This window comes from Podarcis liolepis, assembly GCF_965112155.1.
Source record: "Podarcis liolepis genome assembly, chromosome: 14".
NCBI lineage: Eukaryota > Metazoa > Chordata > Lepidosauria > Squamata > Lacertidae > Podarcis > Podarcis liolepis.
In genome coordinates this window covers 14,697,382-14,717,495 of record NC_139569.1, presented here as the reverse complement: position 1 = coordinate 14,717,495, position 20,114 = coordinate 14,697,382, and the positions used below count along the sequence as shown (strand labels likewise).

The 20,114-nt window shown below is 44.8% G+C and overlaps 2 protein-coding genes across 8 annotated transcripts in view; one reads left to right on the top strand and one right to left on the bottom strand.

The window, feature by feature from the left end:
* VPS35L (VPS35 endosomal protein sorting factor like) overlaps window positions 1-4,702 on the top strand; it is a gene marked incomplete at its 5' end in the record, with an annotated part of 75,813 nt that extends 71,111 nt beyond the window's left edge. For all 5 annotated transcript variants that reach the window (XM_083474213.1, XM_083474210.1, XM_083474212.1 and 2 more), the window contains 2 exons: window positions 834-980; window positions 4,136-4,702. In XM_083474213.1, the coding sequence (XP_083330339.1) occupies window positions 834-980; window positions 4,136-4,234 (246 nt within the window). In that variant the 3' untranslated portion in view covers window positions 4,235-4,702. The remainder of the gene's footprint in view (window positions 1-833; window positions 981-4,135) is intronic.
* A 3,474-nt stretch (window positions 4,703-8,176) lies between these two features.
* On the bottom strand, window positions 8,177-20,111 carry KNOP1 (lysine rich nucleolar protein 1). 3 transcript variants are annotated; one of them, XM_083474358.1, is made up of 6 exons: window positions 19,974-20,103; window positions 18,898-19,086; window positions 16,452-17,745; window positions 15,010-15,078; window positions 13,466-13,543; window positions 8,177-9,724 (listed from the first exon to the last, which is right to left on the bottom strand). In XM_083474358.1, exons 3-6 carry the CDS (start codon window positions 17,676-17,678, stop codon window positions 9,413-9,415), a joined length of 1,686 nt encoding a protein of 561 aa, XP_083330484.1. In that variant the 5' UTR covers window positions 17,679-17,745; window positions 18,898-19,086; window positions 19,974-20,103; the 3' UTR covers window positions 8,177-9,412. The 3 variants fall into 3 exon arrangements, with proteins under 3 accessions (XP_083330484.1, XP_083330483.1, XP_083330485.1); XM_083474357.1 differs by lacking the exon at window positions 18,898-19,086 and having other exon boundaries at window positions 19,974-20,111; XM_083474359.1 differs by lacking the exon at window positions 18,898-19,086 and having other exon boundaries at window positions 20,050-20,106.
* Between the last annotated feature and the right edge of the window lie 3 nt (window positions 20,112-20,114).

Genomic DNA, 20,114 nt, shown 5'->3' with positions numbered 1-20,114 from the left:
TCTTCAGGGTAAACATATAGGAGCATATGAAACTCCCTTCTACTGAGGTTAGATCGTTGGCTTATCTAGCTCAGCATTGTCTTACTATGGCTCTCTACGTGTCTGGATGAGATCTCTTCCAGCTTTCCTACTTGAGATTCTTTGGAATGGGATTGAACTAGGGACAGTCTGCATGTGCAAGTCAGTGTTTATGTGACACTGCCTTTGTTTTTACTGTTTTGTAATGTGTTCTAACAGTGTTGCGTGCAATACTGCAGAATGACACTGTTGTTTCCAAGAGGATTTAAAAATTTAAAGTAGGCAGAAGACATGAAGGGAGGTGCTGATAAGGGAACAAAAGGGGTTTCTCAGCCGTAGGTTAATGTGCCTGTCAGTCAAGTGCTTTCATTGCAGCTTCAGCCTAAGGGAAATGCAATTCCCTTTAGAAACAAAAGATGACATATGGATGATAAAAATAAAAAATAGTATTATCTCCATCATTACATCTGTTGATCTCAAAACAAGGCAAAAGGCTTGACATTTGTTGGTTGAATGTCTGTAATCAAACAAGAAAAAGTCTTTTGTCAATTTTAATACTGATTTATTATAGCACAAACATTTGTGGACTAGAGTCCACTTCATCAGATGCATGATGTGGCATTGTCAGTAGGTAGATATGAATCAATAGGTGCAGGCTAAAAAAACTAAAAATGGTCCCAAATGACAGTGAAATGCAACATCTGCAGCCTGACATTCCATCAGTTGATTCTCTCCTTTCCCTTCCAACCCTGTGTATGAACTTGCAAGCTACATGTCTGTCTGCTAAAAGAATTCTGTGTTTTAAAATGTTGTAGACTTTAAAGCGGCAGAGCCAGCTGGCCCTCAACCTCTTCAATAGCATCTTGGCCCACGGAGACCTGAGAAACAACAAACTCAACCAGCTCGCTGTTAACTTGTGGAACCTGGCTCAGAGGCACGGCTATGCAGACACAAAAATCACGGTAAGGCAGATTTTGAGGCTGGGCAGGGGGTGACCTTTGTATTCAAACAACAGAGTTTTGCAGCATCTTAAAAGACTTAACAGATTTATTGTAACATCAATATTTATGGGCTGGAATCCACTTCATCAGATGCAAGAAGTTGGCAGCTAGAAAATAAATAGCTACAGAGAGGAAAAATGGGACCAAATGGCAATGAAGGGAAAGGGTCAGCTTGCTTTGTTTTGTTTCCGTCTGTAGAAGACTTGGTTTAGCAGAATTGTCTCTTTCGACATTGTCTAATAATTTAAACTTTTCGAATTAGGGTATCCAAGCTTCCCTGTTTTAATTGGAATAATGGTTCATGCCTGACTCCACTGGACCCTGAAACCCAGTTTGCCACCCTACTTAAAAGCAGAGCTGCATAGCAAGAAGACACCTCATGTCAACCTTTCCCTCACTTTCCCCATAAAACTGGAACTCAGGGTCACCCAGTGAACTTGACTGGCAGCAGATTTGAAACAGACATAGGAGAAGATGCACAACACATAATTAGTCATGTGATTCATTGTCAAAAGATGTGTTGATGCTCACAGACCTGGATGTCTTGATAGGGTAACATAATATATCCCTCAGTCACTACTAGTCATGGCTGCTATAGGAATTATCCATTTTCAGAGGTCGTGTGCCACTCCAGTACCAACTGCCAAGGGGCCAACAGCAGGGGAGGGCTATTGACTTCAAGCCTTGCTTGTTGCCTTTGAGGATGCACCTGGTTGGCCATAGGATGATGGACTAGATGGACCTTAATTCAGAAAATCATTGCTAAATAACTTTTGCATGGCTTGATGATTTTCTTTTGTAACTTCTTTCCTTCCCCCAAAGTCAGACTCACCACTGAGTGCGCAACCAAAAGAATAGCTGGGCTGTTCCATTTCACTCTATGCCCATCAGGAAAATATAGGGAGAATGCTGCTAACTGCATTTACCCAGAATAAGCCGTGCTGTTCACTAGGAAGTGCAACTGCCTACATTAGAGCTGGAAAATGGGTACAGTGGTGCCCCGCAAGACGAATGCCTCGCAAGACGGAAAACTCGATAGACGAAAGGGTTTTCTGTTTTGGAGGTGCTTCGCAAAACGAATCTCCTATGGGCTTGCTCCGCAAGACGAAAATGTCTTGCGAGTTCCTGCGAGTTTTTCCCCTCCCCCCTTTTTTCTAAGCCGCTAAGCCGCTTATCAGCTGATCCGATAAGCCGCTAAAAGCGCTAATCTGCTAATCCGTCAATGGGCTTGCTTCGCGAGACGAAAAAACCGCTAGACGAAGAGAATCACAGAACGGATTCTTTTCGTCTTGCGAGGCACCACTGTATTTTTGTGGCATTGTAAACCCAGGGCTGTGTGTTCCATGCACTTTTAAGTGCCCAAAATTAATTTTTACAAAATCGAAGCTGTGCTCCCAAGGTAACTCAGATTGACCGATGGCCCATAGCCCAGTGGCAGAGCTTATGCATTTTTCATGGCAAATGTTCCAGGTTCAACGCTGCTACTTCCAGTTAATGGGCCTTGGTTTCAGCAAGAGAGACAGACAGAGACCCCCTTCTGCAATTGGGGCCAGTAAGCTGCTGCAGGTCACAGCAGTCTCAAGTCATTATGAGGCAGCTTCTTTCTCTGTGATTTACATAACAGACACACCTTAAGCAAGCTTTCACGATTGCCTGCCCTTTGATTTTGGTTGTGCTCAGGGGTCAGGGTGCTCTGCAGGGCATTTCAGCCCTGCTCCTAACTAACACTGGGCGATATATCAATATACCTCGCCCAGGACCAGTATGTGAGGGTAGACTGCGATGATAACTTCACTCAGCATCATTGCTCTTGAGTCCCTCTGCCGCCCAGCATGTTGAGGAAGAAATAAACTAGTCAGGAGCTGGAGGCAGAGGGACTCAAGTGGCAGCGGATTCACCGGCGATATACCACTGGTGAAACTGCAATCGCACTCTGCCCGAATTGGCAACTGCCATCAGTTCGCAGGAGCCAGTGGCAGGATGGGGGTCCCATTAAAGTGCTCCTCCTAACCCAGCTGCGAGAGCCCTGACCCTGTTGCTGCTTGCATGAGAGTAGGAGCGGGATCGGGGCTGCTCAGCTGGGAAGAGCAAAGCCTGCCCTTCTCTGCTGAGAGAGCCAAGACCCCACTCCTGCATGCACTTGAGTAGGAGCAGGATCGGGTCTGCAGCCGTGCTTGGCTACCGCCTGCCTGCCTTCATCTGGGAGGGTGTGCTGTGCCTTTCCTCCCAGAAAGATGGAGCCCACCTTCCTGGTGCAAGGCAGCCCCCAGAGGAAAGAGGCAGTGCACCTGCATGGGCGAAGGCTTAAGGCAGTCAAATCCAAAGCCCAACAGGCTCTGTGCACTTGGCTACTGGTCTGTCTTTGGGAAGTGGGGGGGCCAAAGTGGAAGGTAGCTTGCTTGCCCCCCACACCAGTGAAGGTGGAGGCAGCCTGGCCAAGGAGCCCCAAGGTCCTTGCTGCTCAAGCGCGAGTGGCAGGGACACTAGGGCTGCCTCTGCTGGGGGCAGGAGCTTTCCACCCCCAGCAGCCTAGCCAAGGAGCCGCAAGTCACCTGGTGGTCACACGTGAGTGGAAGGGGACTCGGGGCTCACTCAGCTGGGGGCAGGAGCCTTTACACCAGGCATAGGCAAACTCAGCCCTCCAGATGTTTTTGGGACTACAACTCCCATCATCCCTGACCACTGGCCCTGTTAGCTAGGGATGATGGGAGTTGTAGACCCAAAACATCTGGAGGGCTGAGTTTGCCTACACCTGCTTTACACACATCCCCAGATGAGCAGCAGGCTGGGGCCAGCTGTATTGGCCACAGGCTGCAAGGTGCTGAGGTAAAAGCACCTCAGCTTCCATGATGAGAACTGCAGCAGTTTCACCCATCACCTTGCCAGCTGGTGCCAATGCAGCTTTTTACAACATCACAGTTTATCACCAAACTCTGGAAGCCTCTGCCACCTTGTTGGTTTTTGAGGACTTCCACAGATGTTGCTTAGGGCACTGTCAAATTTCCACATTGTTCAGTGGTTTCAAACCCATCCTGAAGCAGATACACATTACCTGTAGAGAGAGGACTTGATTTTCATTGTTTATTCCCCCCCCCCCCCGCTTCTTTCTATCTTAGGTCAAAACCTTGGAATACATCAAGAAGCAAAGCAAACACCCTGAGCTGAGCCATTTTACCGATCTGGCTGCAAGACTTCCTCTGCAGTCAAGGACCTGACAAATCATAGCCTCCTGAACTTGGATGTACTGGAGGGTCCTTCTCTAAGGCCTATAAACCCCCCAGGCTGCATCTTAGGCTATTATCGGAGTTCAATATCTTTTTTCCATTTTGCAGAGTCCCTTGGTGCGTGACAGATTTATTTGGTCAGAGACAGAAGGAAAATGTGTCCTGACAGTGCCATCATTTTTGAAATGAGGTTTATTTCCCCACTGCACAGCCACTAACCATTAAAAGGTGATTTAAATGCTAACCGGGGGTCGGTGAAACAGTATCTTACAATTTCAGACTGGAAATAACTTTTCTATCCAAATCTGATGGGGCTGTAAAGAAAAGAGGAGAGATAACTTGTGCCAGCATGTTTGAGCAATGTCTTTTGAGTGCTGCAGCCTTTGAAAGATGGGCTTGTACATCTGATTAACAGGGAGCTGTTACTCAGCGCTCCTCTTGAATATACCTCTCAGAACACCTTGCTGTTGGGCCTTTTTATTTTATTTTAAAGCATCATGTAAATGGAGAGATTCTTGAGTGTTTGTGGTAGACCTTGAGAAATACTTGGAAGCAAATGTGTCCGGGAAGCTTTGGTGGCTAAGCTCAAAATGCATCGCTGTATTTAAAAAAAGATCTAATCATGGATACATCACATTTGTATTCATTCCCATTACCGAACTTTGCAAGCAGTGCTTAGCCTGCTATTTTGTAATCATTAGGCACACTTATTATTATGCTGCATAACCCAGCCTTCATTTGCCTTTTGATTGTAAGCCCATGTGAGCAGCTTGAGCTTTTTATAAAAAAATTCTTTAAATTACTAGTTAACACATCCCTTTGAGAATGGGCGAGCAGCGTATTAAAATGGATGGGGTGTACCTTTTTTCAGTTCAGCACCAGCAATGTACATGATGCCTTAGAGAGGCAAAAATGGAAATGTCCCTGCCTGCAAAGAGCTTGCTCTTTCCAAATAGACAATTTGGGGAAACACAGGAAAGATGAATGCGGACAGATGTGATCGTATAAGGTACACTGAAAGCCATGCAGAGAAGGTGAGTTTTGAGGAGGGATCTGAGAAGGAAAAGAGGCAATGCTCATATAAAGACCACACCTCTGTTTGAGAAAGTTTCACATACAGGGCCAGAAAGGGAGCATAATTGTTTATTTAGAGGTTTTTGAACCAGCCCTTGAACTAAACGATTCTCTAGGTGGTTTAGCACAAGTTGTTGTAATACGAAAGCTCACCTCTGCAAACCCAGGTCATGAGACGAGCCTGCGGGATTAAGCCAAAGGCTCATTTAGTCCAGCTTCCTGTTCTCACAGTGGCCAACCAATGCCAATGGGAACCCCCAATCAGGACATTGCTCTCCCCAGCAACCAGTATTCTGAGGCATACAAGCTCCAGCAGTGGAGGTAGAATGTAGCCATGGCTTGGCAGCCTTTAATTCTATGGCTCATGGCACAAGCCAGTGTGGTTTCATAGCTCAAGAACACCAGGAGGTTGCAGCAGAGTTGTCCTTTCTGGCATTGAGGGAGGAAGCAAGGTCCCTGCAGCTGCTCTTGACTTGCTGTGATATTCTTCCCAGAAGGCAAAGGCTCCAGCCTCCCAGTGACCCTTGGTCGCCCTGACCATTGGCAGAGTCCAGTGTGCCTCCGTTTGGCTCTGCAGTACCAGGGAATCTGGCTGCTACATCAGGCCTGTGTTAAACAGCAAGTGGCCTTTGTGTAGCTGAGGGTGCAGGAACTGGGGTAGCAGAGGTGACAGTGAGAAGCCAGGGCCAAAACAGGGTGCAGTAATATTGTGAAGAGCTTTAAAAGGGTAAGGGGCACAATTACTAGAGTATCCCTGCAATGTCCTTAAGGATAACTCTGCTGGCCAGACCTTTTCATTTTCAAGAAAAAAAGTTGGGATTTGGTGGTCTTGTATGGTAAGAGGTTTCTTCTACAATAAAGCACTGTGCACAGTGCCCTTTGGTGGCATTGCTGCCACGAGGTCACTGCATGGTATTGCATGTCCTTGCAGGAGCAAACGTATTTGTTGCTGGTGTTGCATTGGAAATATCAGCCATAGAGGTTTGCTCGTAATTCTGTTTAAACAAATGGAATCCCACCCATGCTCAGTGGAACATGGAGAGAAACATAATGAAGGACAAGTTGTTTAAGCTGTCTGTCTGCAAGCTTTGCTTATACAATGAGTCGTGTAGGAAGGAGCACCATGCATCTGAGGACAGAAGAAAACGAGGCAGAGAACAAGGATGCTGGAAACTAGGAATGAGTTCAAAAACTGGACAAATCAAAGTCAGCTGCTGTTAAGGGAGTGGTTGCTAGGGGCTTAGTAAGTGCATAGTGTATAAAAGGGAGGGGGGTGATGAGACTTGCTGAGCCATTTTGCCAAGCAGAATTCTACTGCCTTAGTAATAGAGCCACCAAGGAAGCTGTGGGCAGAAAGCTGAGGGGAAGCTATTATGCTTGCAGAACAAGCAAACATCTTTTGGGCAGAATGCAATTTGGATGCATCACCATTGCCATGTGAGGACAAAATAGATTGCAGTAGGTGGAGGGGAAGGGATGGGTGTGATCTGGCATATTTGCAGATGAACCAACTCACAAGTCAGTTGGGCAAACCCAATGCAGAATGTTTTATGCAAACAAGTAACATGGGACGTCATGGCTTCTAGACTAAAGTTGTTGTTTTTAAATGGCAGCTCTAATGGGAATATAGATCTATTAAATATTGGGGTTTGGAACTATTGCAGATATCTGGCCACCTATGAGGTAGGTTGCCAGCTTGGTGGAGGGGGGGAGGGAGGCAAGAGCAGGTCTGCTCTTGTGCCTTTGAAAGGTTTGATATTCAGAGTTCAGGAACTTGAGGCTTTGCTAGATATAGAGGGGGGGGAATCAGTTGCTGCTTCCTGCAGACCAAACTGCTCTTAAAGAGACAGGGACAGGTGCAGCTTCAACAGCTGGCAAGCCAATAGAAGGATAGGTAAATCCTATCGACCCCCTGGCTGAGGCAGTAGAGACTTGCCAGTGCCCGACCGTCGCTCATACTGTCAATCTTTCTGCAACCCTCAGCATACTAGCATCAACTCATCAAAACTGCCAATCACCACTTAATTAGAACTGCTTTGTTTTCTTGAGTGCGGCTTTATGCTTGTGAGGATTCTGGACACTCCAGATGTTGTTGGACTCTTAACTTCTGACAGCCCAGCTTAGCCAATGGGCAGGAGTGAGGAGTGTTGCTGTGGTCCAGCCACAGCCCCTTTGGGGCAACCCAGAAACGGCATGCTGGCGGTGGGCGGGATCAGAGGAAAAGTAGGCAGAGTGACTAATGCAAATTTCACTTTTGCACAGTAGGCTAGTTTCTATGCACACTCCCCCCTCCATTCAGAAAAGCGAGAGGCGTTATCAGAAGGTGTCACATGTAAACAAGCAACTCGCGTATTGGAACTCTTCCTACCATGCAGGGATTATACAGTGCAGGCGGGAACAGGACCGTCTTGTGATCTCGATTTGTAACATACAGTAATGTCATGAGTTTCCTGTTCATTGTGACTTCAACTCATGATACAGTTAAGAGCCATGGCTGTTTTCCCCAGCTAATTCTTTTCAGGGGGAAAAGATGCAGTGCAGCTCTGGCATGGCTTCAGCTTGAACCGAGAACAAGCTTACAAAAGAAGGGCCTGTTTTAACTCTCCTTGCCCTGTCCACTCGGAAGAGAAAAAGATGCAAGTTCCCTGTATCTTTCTCCCTACAGATAAAACAGTAGATGGATGGGAGAGTGGGATTACTGCTGACAAGGAAGGGATTAAACAGTTCCCAGACCTAAAGCTACTCCTAGCTATTTCACCTACCTCCACCACCCGGTCATTTCAGCTTAACAGCAGGTGAACATCAGGTGAAACTAATACAATGAATAACATAAGAAACAAAAGCAGCAATAAAATGCAATTAAAAGTCACTATGAATATTTACTGTGATGGATGTGCCGCCTTCAACCACAAACCCACAGACATGCCACGGATCACCTGAAGCTTTGCAGACCACTGATGGCCCACAGAGCAGTTTGGGAACTCCTGACTGTACCTAGAAAGCAACTACGACGGAAAAGTTCTGTGATTATTCCAAAAAGGGGTGGATCATATTTTGAGACATCTCATGCCAACTATTGGTTGTGGATTTTTATTTTTATTTTAAAAAATAACCGACTTAGACATGGAAACCCTGGATGCTGGAAGTATCCCAAACGCTCTGTGAAACCTGAATGTGACACTGCTGCACAAATCATTTTATGCATGGCTTTTCATAAAGTCTCTTGAAGACTGACCAAGTCAGATGACGCAGGGTTTCAAGTGCACTGCTTATTTAAATTGTACTTTGCGTGTTCTCCTGACTATCGGGCAACAGATGTGTCAATCAAAAGGCAGCAGTCGACATTTCATTTCTGGACATCTTTTGTTCAGCTTTTTGGGAGCATGGTAAGACATAGTTAACCCAGCTTCTGCTGCTTCAGCCTGTTCAGACCCATGTCTCTCCTGAACTCTTTAGCTGTGGGCATTCTGTCACTACAGTGGTACCTCTGGTTACATACGTTTCAGGTTACAGACTCCGCTAACCCAGAAATAGTACCTCAGGTTAAGAACTTTGCTTCAGGATGAGAAAGAAATCTTGTTCCGGCGGCAGCAGGAGGCCCCATTAGCTAACGTGGTGCTTCAGGTTAAGAACAGTTTCAGGTTAAGAACGGACCTCAGGAACGAATTAACTTAACCCGAGGTACCACTGTACTGTAGGTCTAATCCCAGTGCTCCGGGCTACTGAAAAGTAAGCTTGGAAGCAAAGGGTGCCAGGGTGAACAGACAATCCATTAAATTACCAATAACTTCATGTCCATTCCTCCTTCAACAACTAGTCTAATGAACATTTCAAAAATGAAGTTGGACATTTACAAACACCAGCTGCCAAAAGTTATGGGATAAAGATATCAAGAGATTTTTTTACCTGTCTGGAACACGAGCGAATCCAACGATTTTGTTGAGAGGTCATTTAGCCACCAACATTTTTTTAGAAATCTGATGCCTGCTGGCATTCTTAGTCATTCCAAAAATAGTTGTTCTCCCCCTGACCCCTCCCCCAGAAGAAACACTGTTAAGGAAACCAAACATGATTTAGGATAGCCTCCCTGATAGTTCAGTCTTCAAATTTTATCGATCTTGATACAAATTTATCTATGTGCACCTGCTTCTGAATGGGAGGCTGAAATCCAAGGCCGATGCCTCTGTGGTGCTTCCAAGCTAACGCCTTCTCAAATTCAGTCTGTAGCTTCTGTTGCAGTTTCTGCTCTTTGCTCTTGTCCAAAGCCATGTTCAGCTTGGAGGCATGTGCTGGAGGACCTTGGACTGGTACAGGACCCTTCTTAAATCCACCCATCAGCCGGAGGAACTTGGTTTTTTGCTCTGAATTTTCAAAGGTTGCTGTGGTCCACTGGCCAAAATGGACATCCTGAAATGCAAGGCACAAGTGTGGATTAGTGCCCCAAAGGACCTAAATCAAGTTTATTAGCCAACCAAATGCAGGTTATAGCCAAAGAAGGAAAACAGGAGAACAGTGTGATGCAGAGGTACATGTTCACAGTGCTCCAACTCAACCACTAAGATTGTATGATGGTGGTTCCTCACATTCCCTGAGGTTCAGTCAGCCTTTACTAGGGACCAAGCCCTTAGTGTGGCAGGCCCTGCCCTATGGAACTCCCTGCCTCCAGAGGATTGACAGGAATCCCCCCCCCCCGTGCCTCCTTTCAGATGTTTCCTGAAAACTCTTAACACAGACAGGCCTCTGAAATGTTTATTTTTCTATCCTCTTCCCACTCATTTTTATTGATCTTACTGCAATTTCGTATGGTGTCTACTATTTTGCTGTATTCTTATGAAATGTAGAATCTATAAGTATTTTTTTTAAAAAAATGTACTGGGCACTCATGCTAGAAGATGGCACATGCCTTATGGCCTGAGCAAGACAGCAAAGGCTGCATCTCAGTAAGCATACCTTCTGCAAAGTACAGGATTGTCTATATAAATATATCAATGCAAATAAGTGAGGAAGGTGCAGGAGGCAGAGAGGCACAGGCCAGAACTAGTAACAGCTTAGCGCAGGCGTGAGGACCATTTGGCCCTCCAAATTGCTGCCGAACAACAATTCCCAACAGCCCCAGCCAGTACAAGCAATGGTCAGGGATGGTGAGTGTTGTAGTTCTGCAGTATCTGGAGGGTTAGAGATTCCCCACACCAGGCTCAGTGGTAGAGTATGTGCTTTGCAGACAGAGGTTCCCAGACTCAAATTCTTTAAAAGCGTCAGGAAGCAGGAGATGGGGAAGACGCCCTTTTTCTGAGACCTGAAGAGCCACGGCCAGTCAGAATTGCTAATACTCGGCTAGATGAACAATAAGGCAGCTTCCTATGCAACTATTTAATCATGAATCACTTCCCTTAAAACAGTCCAAAGCCACTTAACAGTAAAAACATCAAGACAATAAAAGCGTTGTGTTCAAACAATTTCAAGTCCAACACAAATAAAGATTGGGATTACAATCTCCCTTTAAGTGGCTTCTTTGGAAGAGGAAACGGGTGCCAAATGAGACAAGTGAGACAGTGCCTATCTGATATGTAAAGAGAGGGAGTTACAAAGCGTAGGTGCCATGCTAAAGGCCTGATTCCTGCATTGTACGATGTCCAGATAAGGTGGTATCTGGAGGAGGGCCTCACCTGCAGAGCGCAGTGCTCTGTTGGGTATACAAGAGGGAGAGATGATTCAAGAGAATAAATGTTCTCCTTGTTTTGCCCTTCCTTTCCATCCCCCTCCCCACATTTACGCACACATGCATTGCCTCTCCCTCTCCCCCTCCCCAATCCCTCTCCCTGCTTCCTCTCACCATCAGTAGGTGACAGCAGCAGCAGTCAAAACAAAAGAGGCAGTGACAGCCCTCCAGGCATTCCCAGGGAACCAACAGAAAGACAGGAGTCCTACGGGAGATGTTCTCTGAACCACTGCCTTCTGATTTTTCATTTCCTACCATGCCCAACTCTTCTTTCCAATTGTCTAGACTTCCTCCATTCTCAGCTTCTGCACCCAGACATGTCAGCTTGCAAACAATTAATTCTACTTAGCGGTGGTGGTGGTGAGATTCGTGCAGGCGTAAGAACAGCTTTTCCAAACCCTGCAATTTTGGAGGTTAACTCTGAGCAGCTCTCCAACATGTCTTTATTTTTCCCTACCCTTTTTAGCTGGCTTTTTGTGAAGCTTGCCATTGGGCTCTGTCACTCCTGTTCTTCCAGGTGCTAATGCATTCTGATAGGCCGTCACCAAGGGATTGGGATTCCCTGCATAAATGTCAGCTGGAGGACAACTCTACAGCCATCTAGACATTTGCACATTTAAAGCACAACTGGGCATTTACCAAAAAAAACCAAACTGTCCAGCTTCCTTCACCTGAAATACCCTACAACTCTTTTAGAGGTTAAAACCTGGCATTCCAGTTTTAATGACAAGCTGAAACATTTGCAGAGGAGGACGACCATGATGGAAACCAAGCCTTATGAGAAATAGTTGAAGGAGCTGGGTATGTTTAGCCTGAAGAGAAGACTTGAGAGGAAACAGACACCTTTAAATATCTGAAGAGGTGTCAAATGAAGATGGAACAAGTTTGTTTTCTGCTGCTCTAGACCAGGCTTCCTCAAACCCGGCCCTCCAGATGTTTTGAGACTACAATCCCCATCATCCCTGACCACTGGTCCTGCTAGCTAAGGATCATGGGAGTTGTAGGCCAAAAATCATCTGGAGGGCCGAGTTTGAGGAAGCCTGCTCTAGATGGTAGAATCTATACCAATGGATTCAGATTACAAGAAGATTCCAACTAAACATAGAATTGTAGAGTTTGAAGGCACCACGAGGGTCATCTAGTCCAATCCCCTGCAATGCAACAATCTTTTGCCCAATGTGGCGCTTGAACCCACAATCCTGAGATGAATAGTCTCATGCTCTACCAACTGAGCTATCCTAGCAGTCGCTAGGAATAACTTTCTGATGGTAAGAACTATTTGACAGGGATATGGGCTATCTTGGAAGGTGCTGGACTCTCCTTCACTGGAGGCTTATAAACAGATGTTGAATGGCCATCTGTCAGGGGTTCTTTAAATTTCTGAAAACCTTTTGTCATAAAGCTCCTCACCAAAAAGTTTTGGGATAAGAGGATAGGATCAATACACTTGGAAGCAGAGAGTAGAAATAAATACACAGTTCTTATCATGGAGGGATGTAAGAATATCAGTTAGTGGGAATCACAAATGGGGAGAGTGCAGTTCAGCTCCTGCTTGCATGGTTCCAATAGGCATCTGAATGTGGCCATTGAGAGAGCAGGATGCTGGATCAGTTGGGCCACTGGCCTGATCCAACAGAGGCTCTTCTTATGCTTTTACACAGAAGTGATAATTCAGAGAGGAAATCTGTCATGTATGAAGTGGCCCTTTGAGACAGCTGGACTTCTAATGTGAGCAGATGCCAATCGATACCCAAGATGGCCTATTCACCTAAAGTACAGAAACCTTTTAACACCCCCTCTTGGCAACTGAAGACTCAATTTCCCCATCTAAGTCAGCAAACACAGAGAACTTCAATCGTGCCATTACTCCAGCTCCCAAGACAGGCTAGCTCATTTCCGCCAGGGATTTGGGGACCACATTCTTCAAAGGGGGCAACTGCCTCCTGCAGTTAAGAGTATTAGATGGTGCAGTCCACTAAATGCAGGGAAAAGGTAGGCTCCCTCAGATTCTCTACCTCTGACTGGTCATCTTTTGCAGTCATGGAGAAAAGAAACATGGCAGTGCTAATCAGAGCGTGACAGCTATGTCCAAGGGCTAGTGTTATTTATATTCCACAGCAAATAGAAACAAACAAACACACAAAAATTCTACAGCAAAGATATCACAACTAATTCCATTAAGGGACTATTGGAGCAAAAATGCTATTTTTCAGGATTAACAACTGGAATCACAGTTTTCTGGAGGTCAGAGTGCTCTGGTTTCAGCATCTCTAAAGACTGGACTCATTTGTTCTACAGCATGACCTCAAGTTTCTAATCAGATGAGAGATTGGCGTGCCAAACCACAGACATGACTAGCATCGCAAGCCAACCACAGGGGAGGGCTGCTTTGTCTTTGCTACCTGGGCTCTTGCAGAGCTTGTGCTTACCGATTCTCCCTCTTCCTTGACAGTCTTCATTTTGCCAGATTCCCTGTCAATCTCTTCCTGGAGAGCCTGCCGTCTCAACTGGCATGGAAAAATAGGGGAAATATGTGCATGAGGGCAAAAAAATATTGTTTGATTGTAAAACTGGTTAGAAACGTCACAATGTTGAGGGGAGAAGTGGCCAAAATGTTACTTGCAGGAAAGAAAAGGCACAATTTCAACCCTTTTACGCATACAAGAATTTGCGAAGGTAAAAAGCATCTGCAAGACAAGCAGTTCTCAAAATACACAAATGCAGAGAAAGAATGTTTTACAGACTGGGAGGCTGCATTTACTTGGCTCTGAGAACACTGCAGGTAGTGGATGACCTCAAACTGTGTAGATGGAAAAGAGTGGCAATGAAGGAGGGATGATAAAACACCCTTGGAAACAATCAGACATTTTGAACCCTTTTGGCATTATCCAGTTGCCCTCCCCAGCCAGCTACTCCAGTTTCAAAATTCCCTTGCATCAGAGATGGGCAACCTTCCCAGTGCCTCCTGGATGCATTTCCAGAGTGATTGAAATACCACTCTCCTGTTCTAAAGTAGGTGCCTGTTGCCATTAAAAAAAGTGCAAGTAAGCTTGACAAAACAAAGGGGGCTTATCAGGAAGACCAGGAAACAAGAAAAGAAGAGCAGGTGGAGGTGGGGAGAGGACAAATCTGAAAGCCTCAGGACTTCTAAGCTCATCTCATTCACAAAGGACCGACACATTTGAATCCAGCACTTGGGGAGTCAGGCTGGCTTTGCACATCTGATGCTGTGCCCAGAATTACAGAACTACCACAGAGCGAGAATAGGTGGCCAAAGCAGCAGAACTGCAGGTGGTGCCTGAAACTGAGTCCTTCCATGGTTAGAGTCGTGAAACACAATTATCTGCTAGATAACAGGCCCCCTTCTTGATGCAGTTCTCAATTTACAGAGGATCATTCAATCTTATCCTAAAACCGCCACTTCTCTCACACTGGAGTTGCCCAAACAACACCTTGGTTCAGATGACTGATTAAACTACAGTTTATGGGTTATACGTGACTGGTGGGAACAAGCTGTGTCAACTCTGAGGCTGCATGCTCTCGCTTCCCACTCTTCCATCTTTGTACGAGAAGTGGAAGAGGGGACCGTGTGAGCCCAAAACTCATCACAGTTTGATTGTCTAAACTACGGTTGATCAATCAGTGACTGTTTTGTATGTGAAATGCTTTAAACACAGATGTTCTTGTGGAAAATGTGGTATATAAATCAAGTGATAATGACTAGGAGCATAATCCACAACCTACATAAGTCTGAGCCACATAATCACTAACCCAAAAGCCACATAGTCACTAACTGGGAAGCAGCACATAAAAGTCTGGCATAGCCCAAGATGGGCATCCTGAGAAGGCAGGACATGCAGACGAGATCCTGCTTCACTAAGTCCATGTGAGCCAAACACAGAACATTATCCAAATCAGCCTAATATGTGACACAATAAGACTCCAAAAGAGCCACAAAAGAATAAGGTTGTACCTTGTCTATTTGTATTTCGTCACAGTTTCCTTTCTTAAACGCCACCACTTTTATTTCTTCATCCCCTTCCTGAAAAACAAGAGTACACATTTTGAGTATCACCGGGAAAACCCGCTCATGTTTAAGTGTGATATGGTTAGGATTCCACATTACTCCCAAAAAATGGTATAAAAATGGAAGATTAAAGGAATAGCACTGAGTGGCTATTGGAGCCCTGCCATCTTTTCATGACGTTACTGGTAGCCATGGCCAAGATAAGATCAGACCCAAAGCTCATCTAGCACAACATTCTGTTCCCCCAGTGGCCAAAAATATGGCGACGGGAAGTCCACAAACAGGAGTACAAAAAACACCCTCACAGTTGTGATCTCCAGCAACTGGTGTCTGAATGCATACCACCTCTGATATTGGAAGCAAGAAAGCTATCATATGGCTATTAGTCACCAACAGTCTTATCCTTCACAAACTGATCCCCCTTTAAGGCTGTCCAAATTGGTGGGTATCACCACATTATTGTGGTAGTAGAGAAAGAACAGATAACTGAAAGGAGAGGTCATAACCGCCCCAAAGAACCTGTGTGGCATAGTGCTTGGAACATCAGACTAGGACCTGAAAGACAGGGGTTCAAATCCCCACTCAAACATGAAATCCCCACTTCTTACATTCCTCCATGGTAAGAACTGTGTATTTATTTCTACTCTCTGCTTCCAAGTGTATTGATCCTATCCTCTTATCCCAAAAGTTTTTGGTGAGGAGCTTTATGACAAAAGGTTTTCAAAAATTTAAAGACACAATGTTCACTGGGTCACCCCTACTTACATGCTTACTGACATTCTCAAAGAATGCTAAAAGTTTCAAGTTCTCATTCAGCCATGAATTTTGGGTGAGCTACACTTTTCCAGCCCAACCCAACCTACCTAGAGGTCCCGGGCCCTAAGGAAGTTAAATTAGCCTCAACCAGAGCCTCAACACTGGCTCCGGCCTGGTGGAACGCTCTGCCTCATGAGACCAGGACCCTGCAGGATTGGATTTCTTTCCACAGGGCCTGTAAGACAGAGTTGTTCCACCTGGCCTTTGGCTTAGAATCGATTTGATTCTCTCCCCCTCTTTCTTTTTTCCTTTCTCCTCCTGTGAAGAGGCTGCATCTTAATGTTTTAATGTAGCATTTTAATCTTGTTTTTAAATTGTATTTTAATCAACTTGTTTTTATTATTGGTTGTTAGTCACCCTGAGCCTGGTATTGGCTGGGGAGGGCAGGGTATAAATAAAATTTATTATTATTATTATCCCATCGGGCACTCGTGATGCTAAAATGGGGGCAGGGGAGGGCAAGGGAGAGGGAAGCAGAATCACACATGACACTCTGACCTTACTGGAGGACAGGTGGGATAAAAACAAACTGCATAAGAAATGGCAAATAGCAAGTTCTATTTAGACGCTACCTTTGCTTCTTGTTTAATCTTTGCTTTCTTGAAACTGGGCTCTTCTTCACAGGCTTTGGAGTCTCTGTTCTCCCAGTCCTTCTTCTTTTTCTTCTTGATGTGCTGCCTGCTGTCATTTTCAGATCTGCCATCTTCCGAGCTCACTACATGGTCTTGTGCCTTTTTGGATTTGGGGGCGTTCTTAGTCCTCTTTGTTGCTGACCAGCTCTCATTTGTAGCCACATCTCCATCATTTTCCAAGAGAGCTGGATGATCGCTTGCAACTTTGGTTTGGGTTTTCCTCTTCTTCATTTTCTTCTTCTTCTTCACTTTGTTGTCTTGTTCAGAGTTTGAGATCAGACCTGTTTTCTCCTTGCCATTGCTTGGCTTTGTTTTAGATTTTTGTTTTGGTTGGCTTTCAATAGAAACACAAGACTGATTTTCCTGGTTATCCTCTGATGTCAGAAGAGGTTGCTTTCTTTTCTTTTTCTTCCTCTTCTTCTTCATTACTTTGCCTTCTTCTTCTGATACATTGGCTGTGCCCTCTAGATGCTGTTGAAAACCAAGAGCTCTCCTCTTGCAACCAAATTCTTCTTCTAACTGGTGTACAGTGTTGGCAATACCTTTTTCTTTTAAACAGCAAACTTTCCCCCCCTTTACAATATCCTTGTCACCTGCAGCATTTCGGGCAAGAGTCTGAGTCTTTTTTCCGTCATGAAACATTGTCTCCTGGGAAATGGTTTTTTGTTTTTTGGAGACGTGTTTTACAGGCTCATCCTCATCTTCTCCACTAAGTTGTATTACACATTGAACAGGTTTGTGTTTTTTCTTTTTCTTCTTTTTCTTTGCAGGAAATCCATCACCAACTCCATCACTGTCTGGAATATCCCTTTTGCGTTTCTTACTAATGAAAAAAGGGGCTTCCTGCTGTTCTATTGGCAGCTCTTTACTAGAAATCTCACAATCACCATCTTGATTACAAGAAAATCTTTGCGTTCCTTTTCTCTTGAGCTTCTTAGGCATTTCATCAGTTTCTTTTAATAATTCTGAATCTGAACTGCTTTCTATAACAATAGGAAGGTTTGTACAACCTTTGCTCTTCAGTTTGGAAGCATTTTTCTTCATTGAATCTATCTGATCTGAACACTCTCCATTTACCAAGCGCTTCTTTTTCTTTGCCTTGACTTTGGTTTGTAAATCATAATAGCCATTTTCTTCTGTTATAACAACTGCCTGGTTTCTAACCATAGCGTTAACTTTATTATTTATCTGCACAGATCTATCAGTTTTGTTCCTTGCATCCTTTATGACTATTCTGAAAAACAAAAAGCAGACACCCATTTACCAAGTAGTAACTTACCACAGTGGTATCATTATAGTTTAGCAAGATGTGAACAAGCTTAGCCTCCCTCCAGGTTTGTGTGTTCCCCTCTCCCTTCTCCCATGAGAAGAACAATGCTTTTCTGCTGAAACACATTAAGCTACTAATAATTTATCAGCAACTTGAGACATGGTCTCTCTTTTTTGGCAGCTATTTCCATGCTTGACACATTTTCTGCTGCAGGGGAAGTAGATGATCTCTACACCCTTAAATAAGTTAAATAAGTAGCACTGTCCTTCATTGCAAGCAATTCCAGTGACATTCTTTGTTACAGCGGACTGTGGGCATGCCGCCAAATTAGAGAGCTTTAAATGGGAATTATGCAATTTCATGAACGATAAGGTGGTCAATGGCAACTAGTCATGATTTCTGTATGTACTATATGCAGAATCAGAGGCAACAGGCCTCTGAATGACCATATCTGAGGTGACAACAACAGAAGTGTTTTTACTCTCATGTCCTGCTTGCCATAGGCATCCAAATGGCTGCTGTAAATATAAGATGCCTTCCAACCCTACAGTTCTATGATAGTTGGGCACTTGGACTGATCCAGCATGGCTCCTCCTGTGCTCTTATATTTAACAGTGCAAAAGGAGTCAGACAGGAAGGTATAGTGTTAAAGGCACATATTCACGAACACTTCATACATATTGGGTCTCTTTCCCCCCATCTTATGACACATCTCCATGTGGACAAACAATATGCGTTCCCACCCTTATTTATTAGGTAAGATTTCTTCCTTTTCCTTCACCACAAGGTGACTTACAGCAATAAATTGTGTAATTATAAATCAAATAAAACAGTTACAACCCTATGCAAGTGTAAAGATAATCAAAAACAGTTCCACACAGAAAACAATTAAAAACAACTTCGTATTAAAAAAACCAAACACAAGTAAAAATAGTTCAGATGCAGGCTGGAATAAGGACCTCAATTTAAAAGGCTTGTTGGATGGTCAACAAGACAACAGATGCCAAAAAGACATCAGAGGCAGCACTTGCCTAGTAGTTAATGGCAGAGAGTTCAAAAGGGGGGATGCCACCACGCTAAAGGCCCTGTGGGACGGACCTCCTGTAAAGATCATACCTGCATGAGACCCTCTTCTGAAGAGCACAGTGGCTGGCTGGGCATATATGGGGTGTGACAATCTTTTAGGTATCCTGGTCTCAAACCAGGAGCGGCAACAGAAGAACAAGTCTTTTCTGTAGTTGCTCTGTACAGAGGCTTATTTATTTTTCATACAATTTATACACTGCTTGTTCGTTCTTTTTAAAGCTGTTTACAAAAAGACAAAACAATAAAATTGAAAAGTAAATAAATCATGACCATGCTTTTAAAACCATACTTTGTTTTAAAACCATACTGTTGCATCTCTTTAGGTGTGCAGAATTGAGTCAGTGGCTCATATGCTTCTGGCTTGCACTCTTTATAAAAAGATTTGAGGTTATTACCCCTCTATTATTGTCTACGCTGGGTTGCCCAACCACTGCTACTGTCCCCTTTCTTTTAGCAGATCAAGATGATCAGCTGACAGCAAAAACTGCAAGGTTTTTAGCGCGGGCAATTAGAATAAGGTCTATTATTTGATTATTGATGTAACCTCCCCCAAAATGTATTTTTTATAGTTAAGCTTTCACCACTCTCGTCAGTATGTTTTATTTTATTTTATTGCTATGACTAGTGGCTGATGCAAAATAAAGATTCTTCTGATTCTGATCAGGTGAAAATGTTTCTCTTCTCCCAGGCCTTTGGCTATTTAAACCACCTGTGGCCTTTCAAAAAAAATGTGTGTGCGTGTGATTATTTTGTTTATTACGTTACGTATTCCTGCGTTGTTGTTGCTTTTTCTGCCGCCTTGAGACCCTCGGATGAAGGACGGTATAAAAAAATAAATGAAACTTAATGACATGGACATCAGGACTCTCCTGATCTTGCTGGACTCCCAACTCCTCCCACGGCAGCCTCAGCCATGAGCCACGCGGCCTGGGAGTGAGGAGAGCCGGGAGGCCGTCAGCATCTGGAAGGCCGCAGTTGTCGTCCCCCCCCACCGCTGCTTGGGGGTCACGGGCCTCCCAGCCCTACGGAAGCCAAAGCCTCCCCTCACCCCACAGAAACCGACCCCTCCCTCTAGCCTTCTCCCACCCACCCCCACCGCCACTCACCTGTCCTGAGGAAGGAAAGCGGGGCCCGTTGGCCTGTCTGCCTCCTCCTACGACCCCAGCTCCTTCCCTCCCCTACCTGGGCGCCGCTTCTTCGAAAGCCGCGAAAACACTTCGCCTCGCTCGGCCTGACCCGGAAAGGAA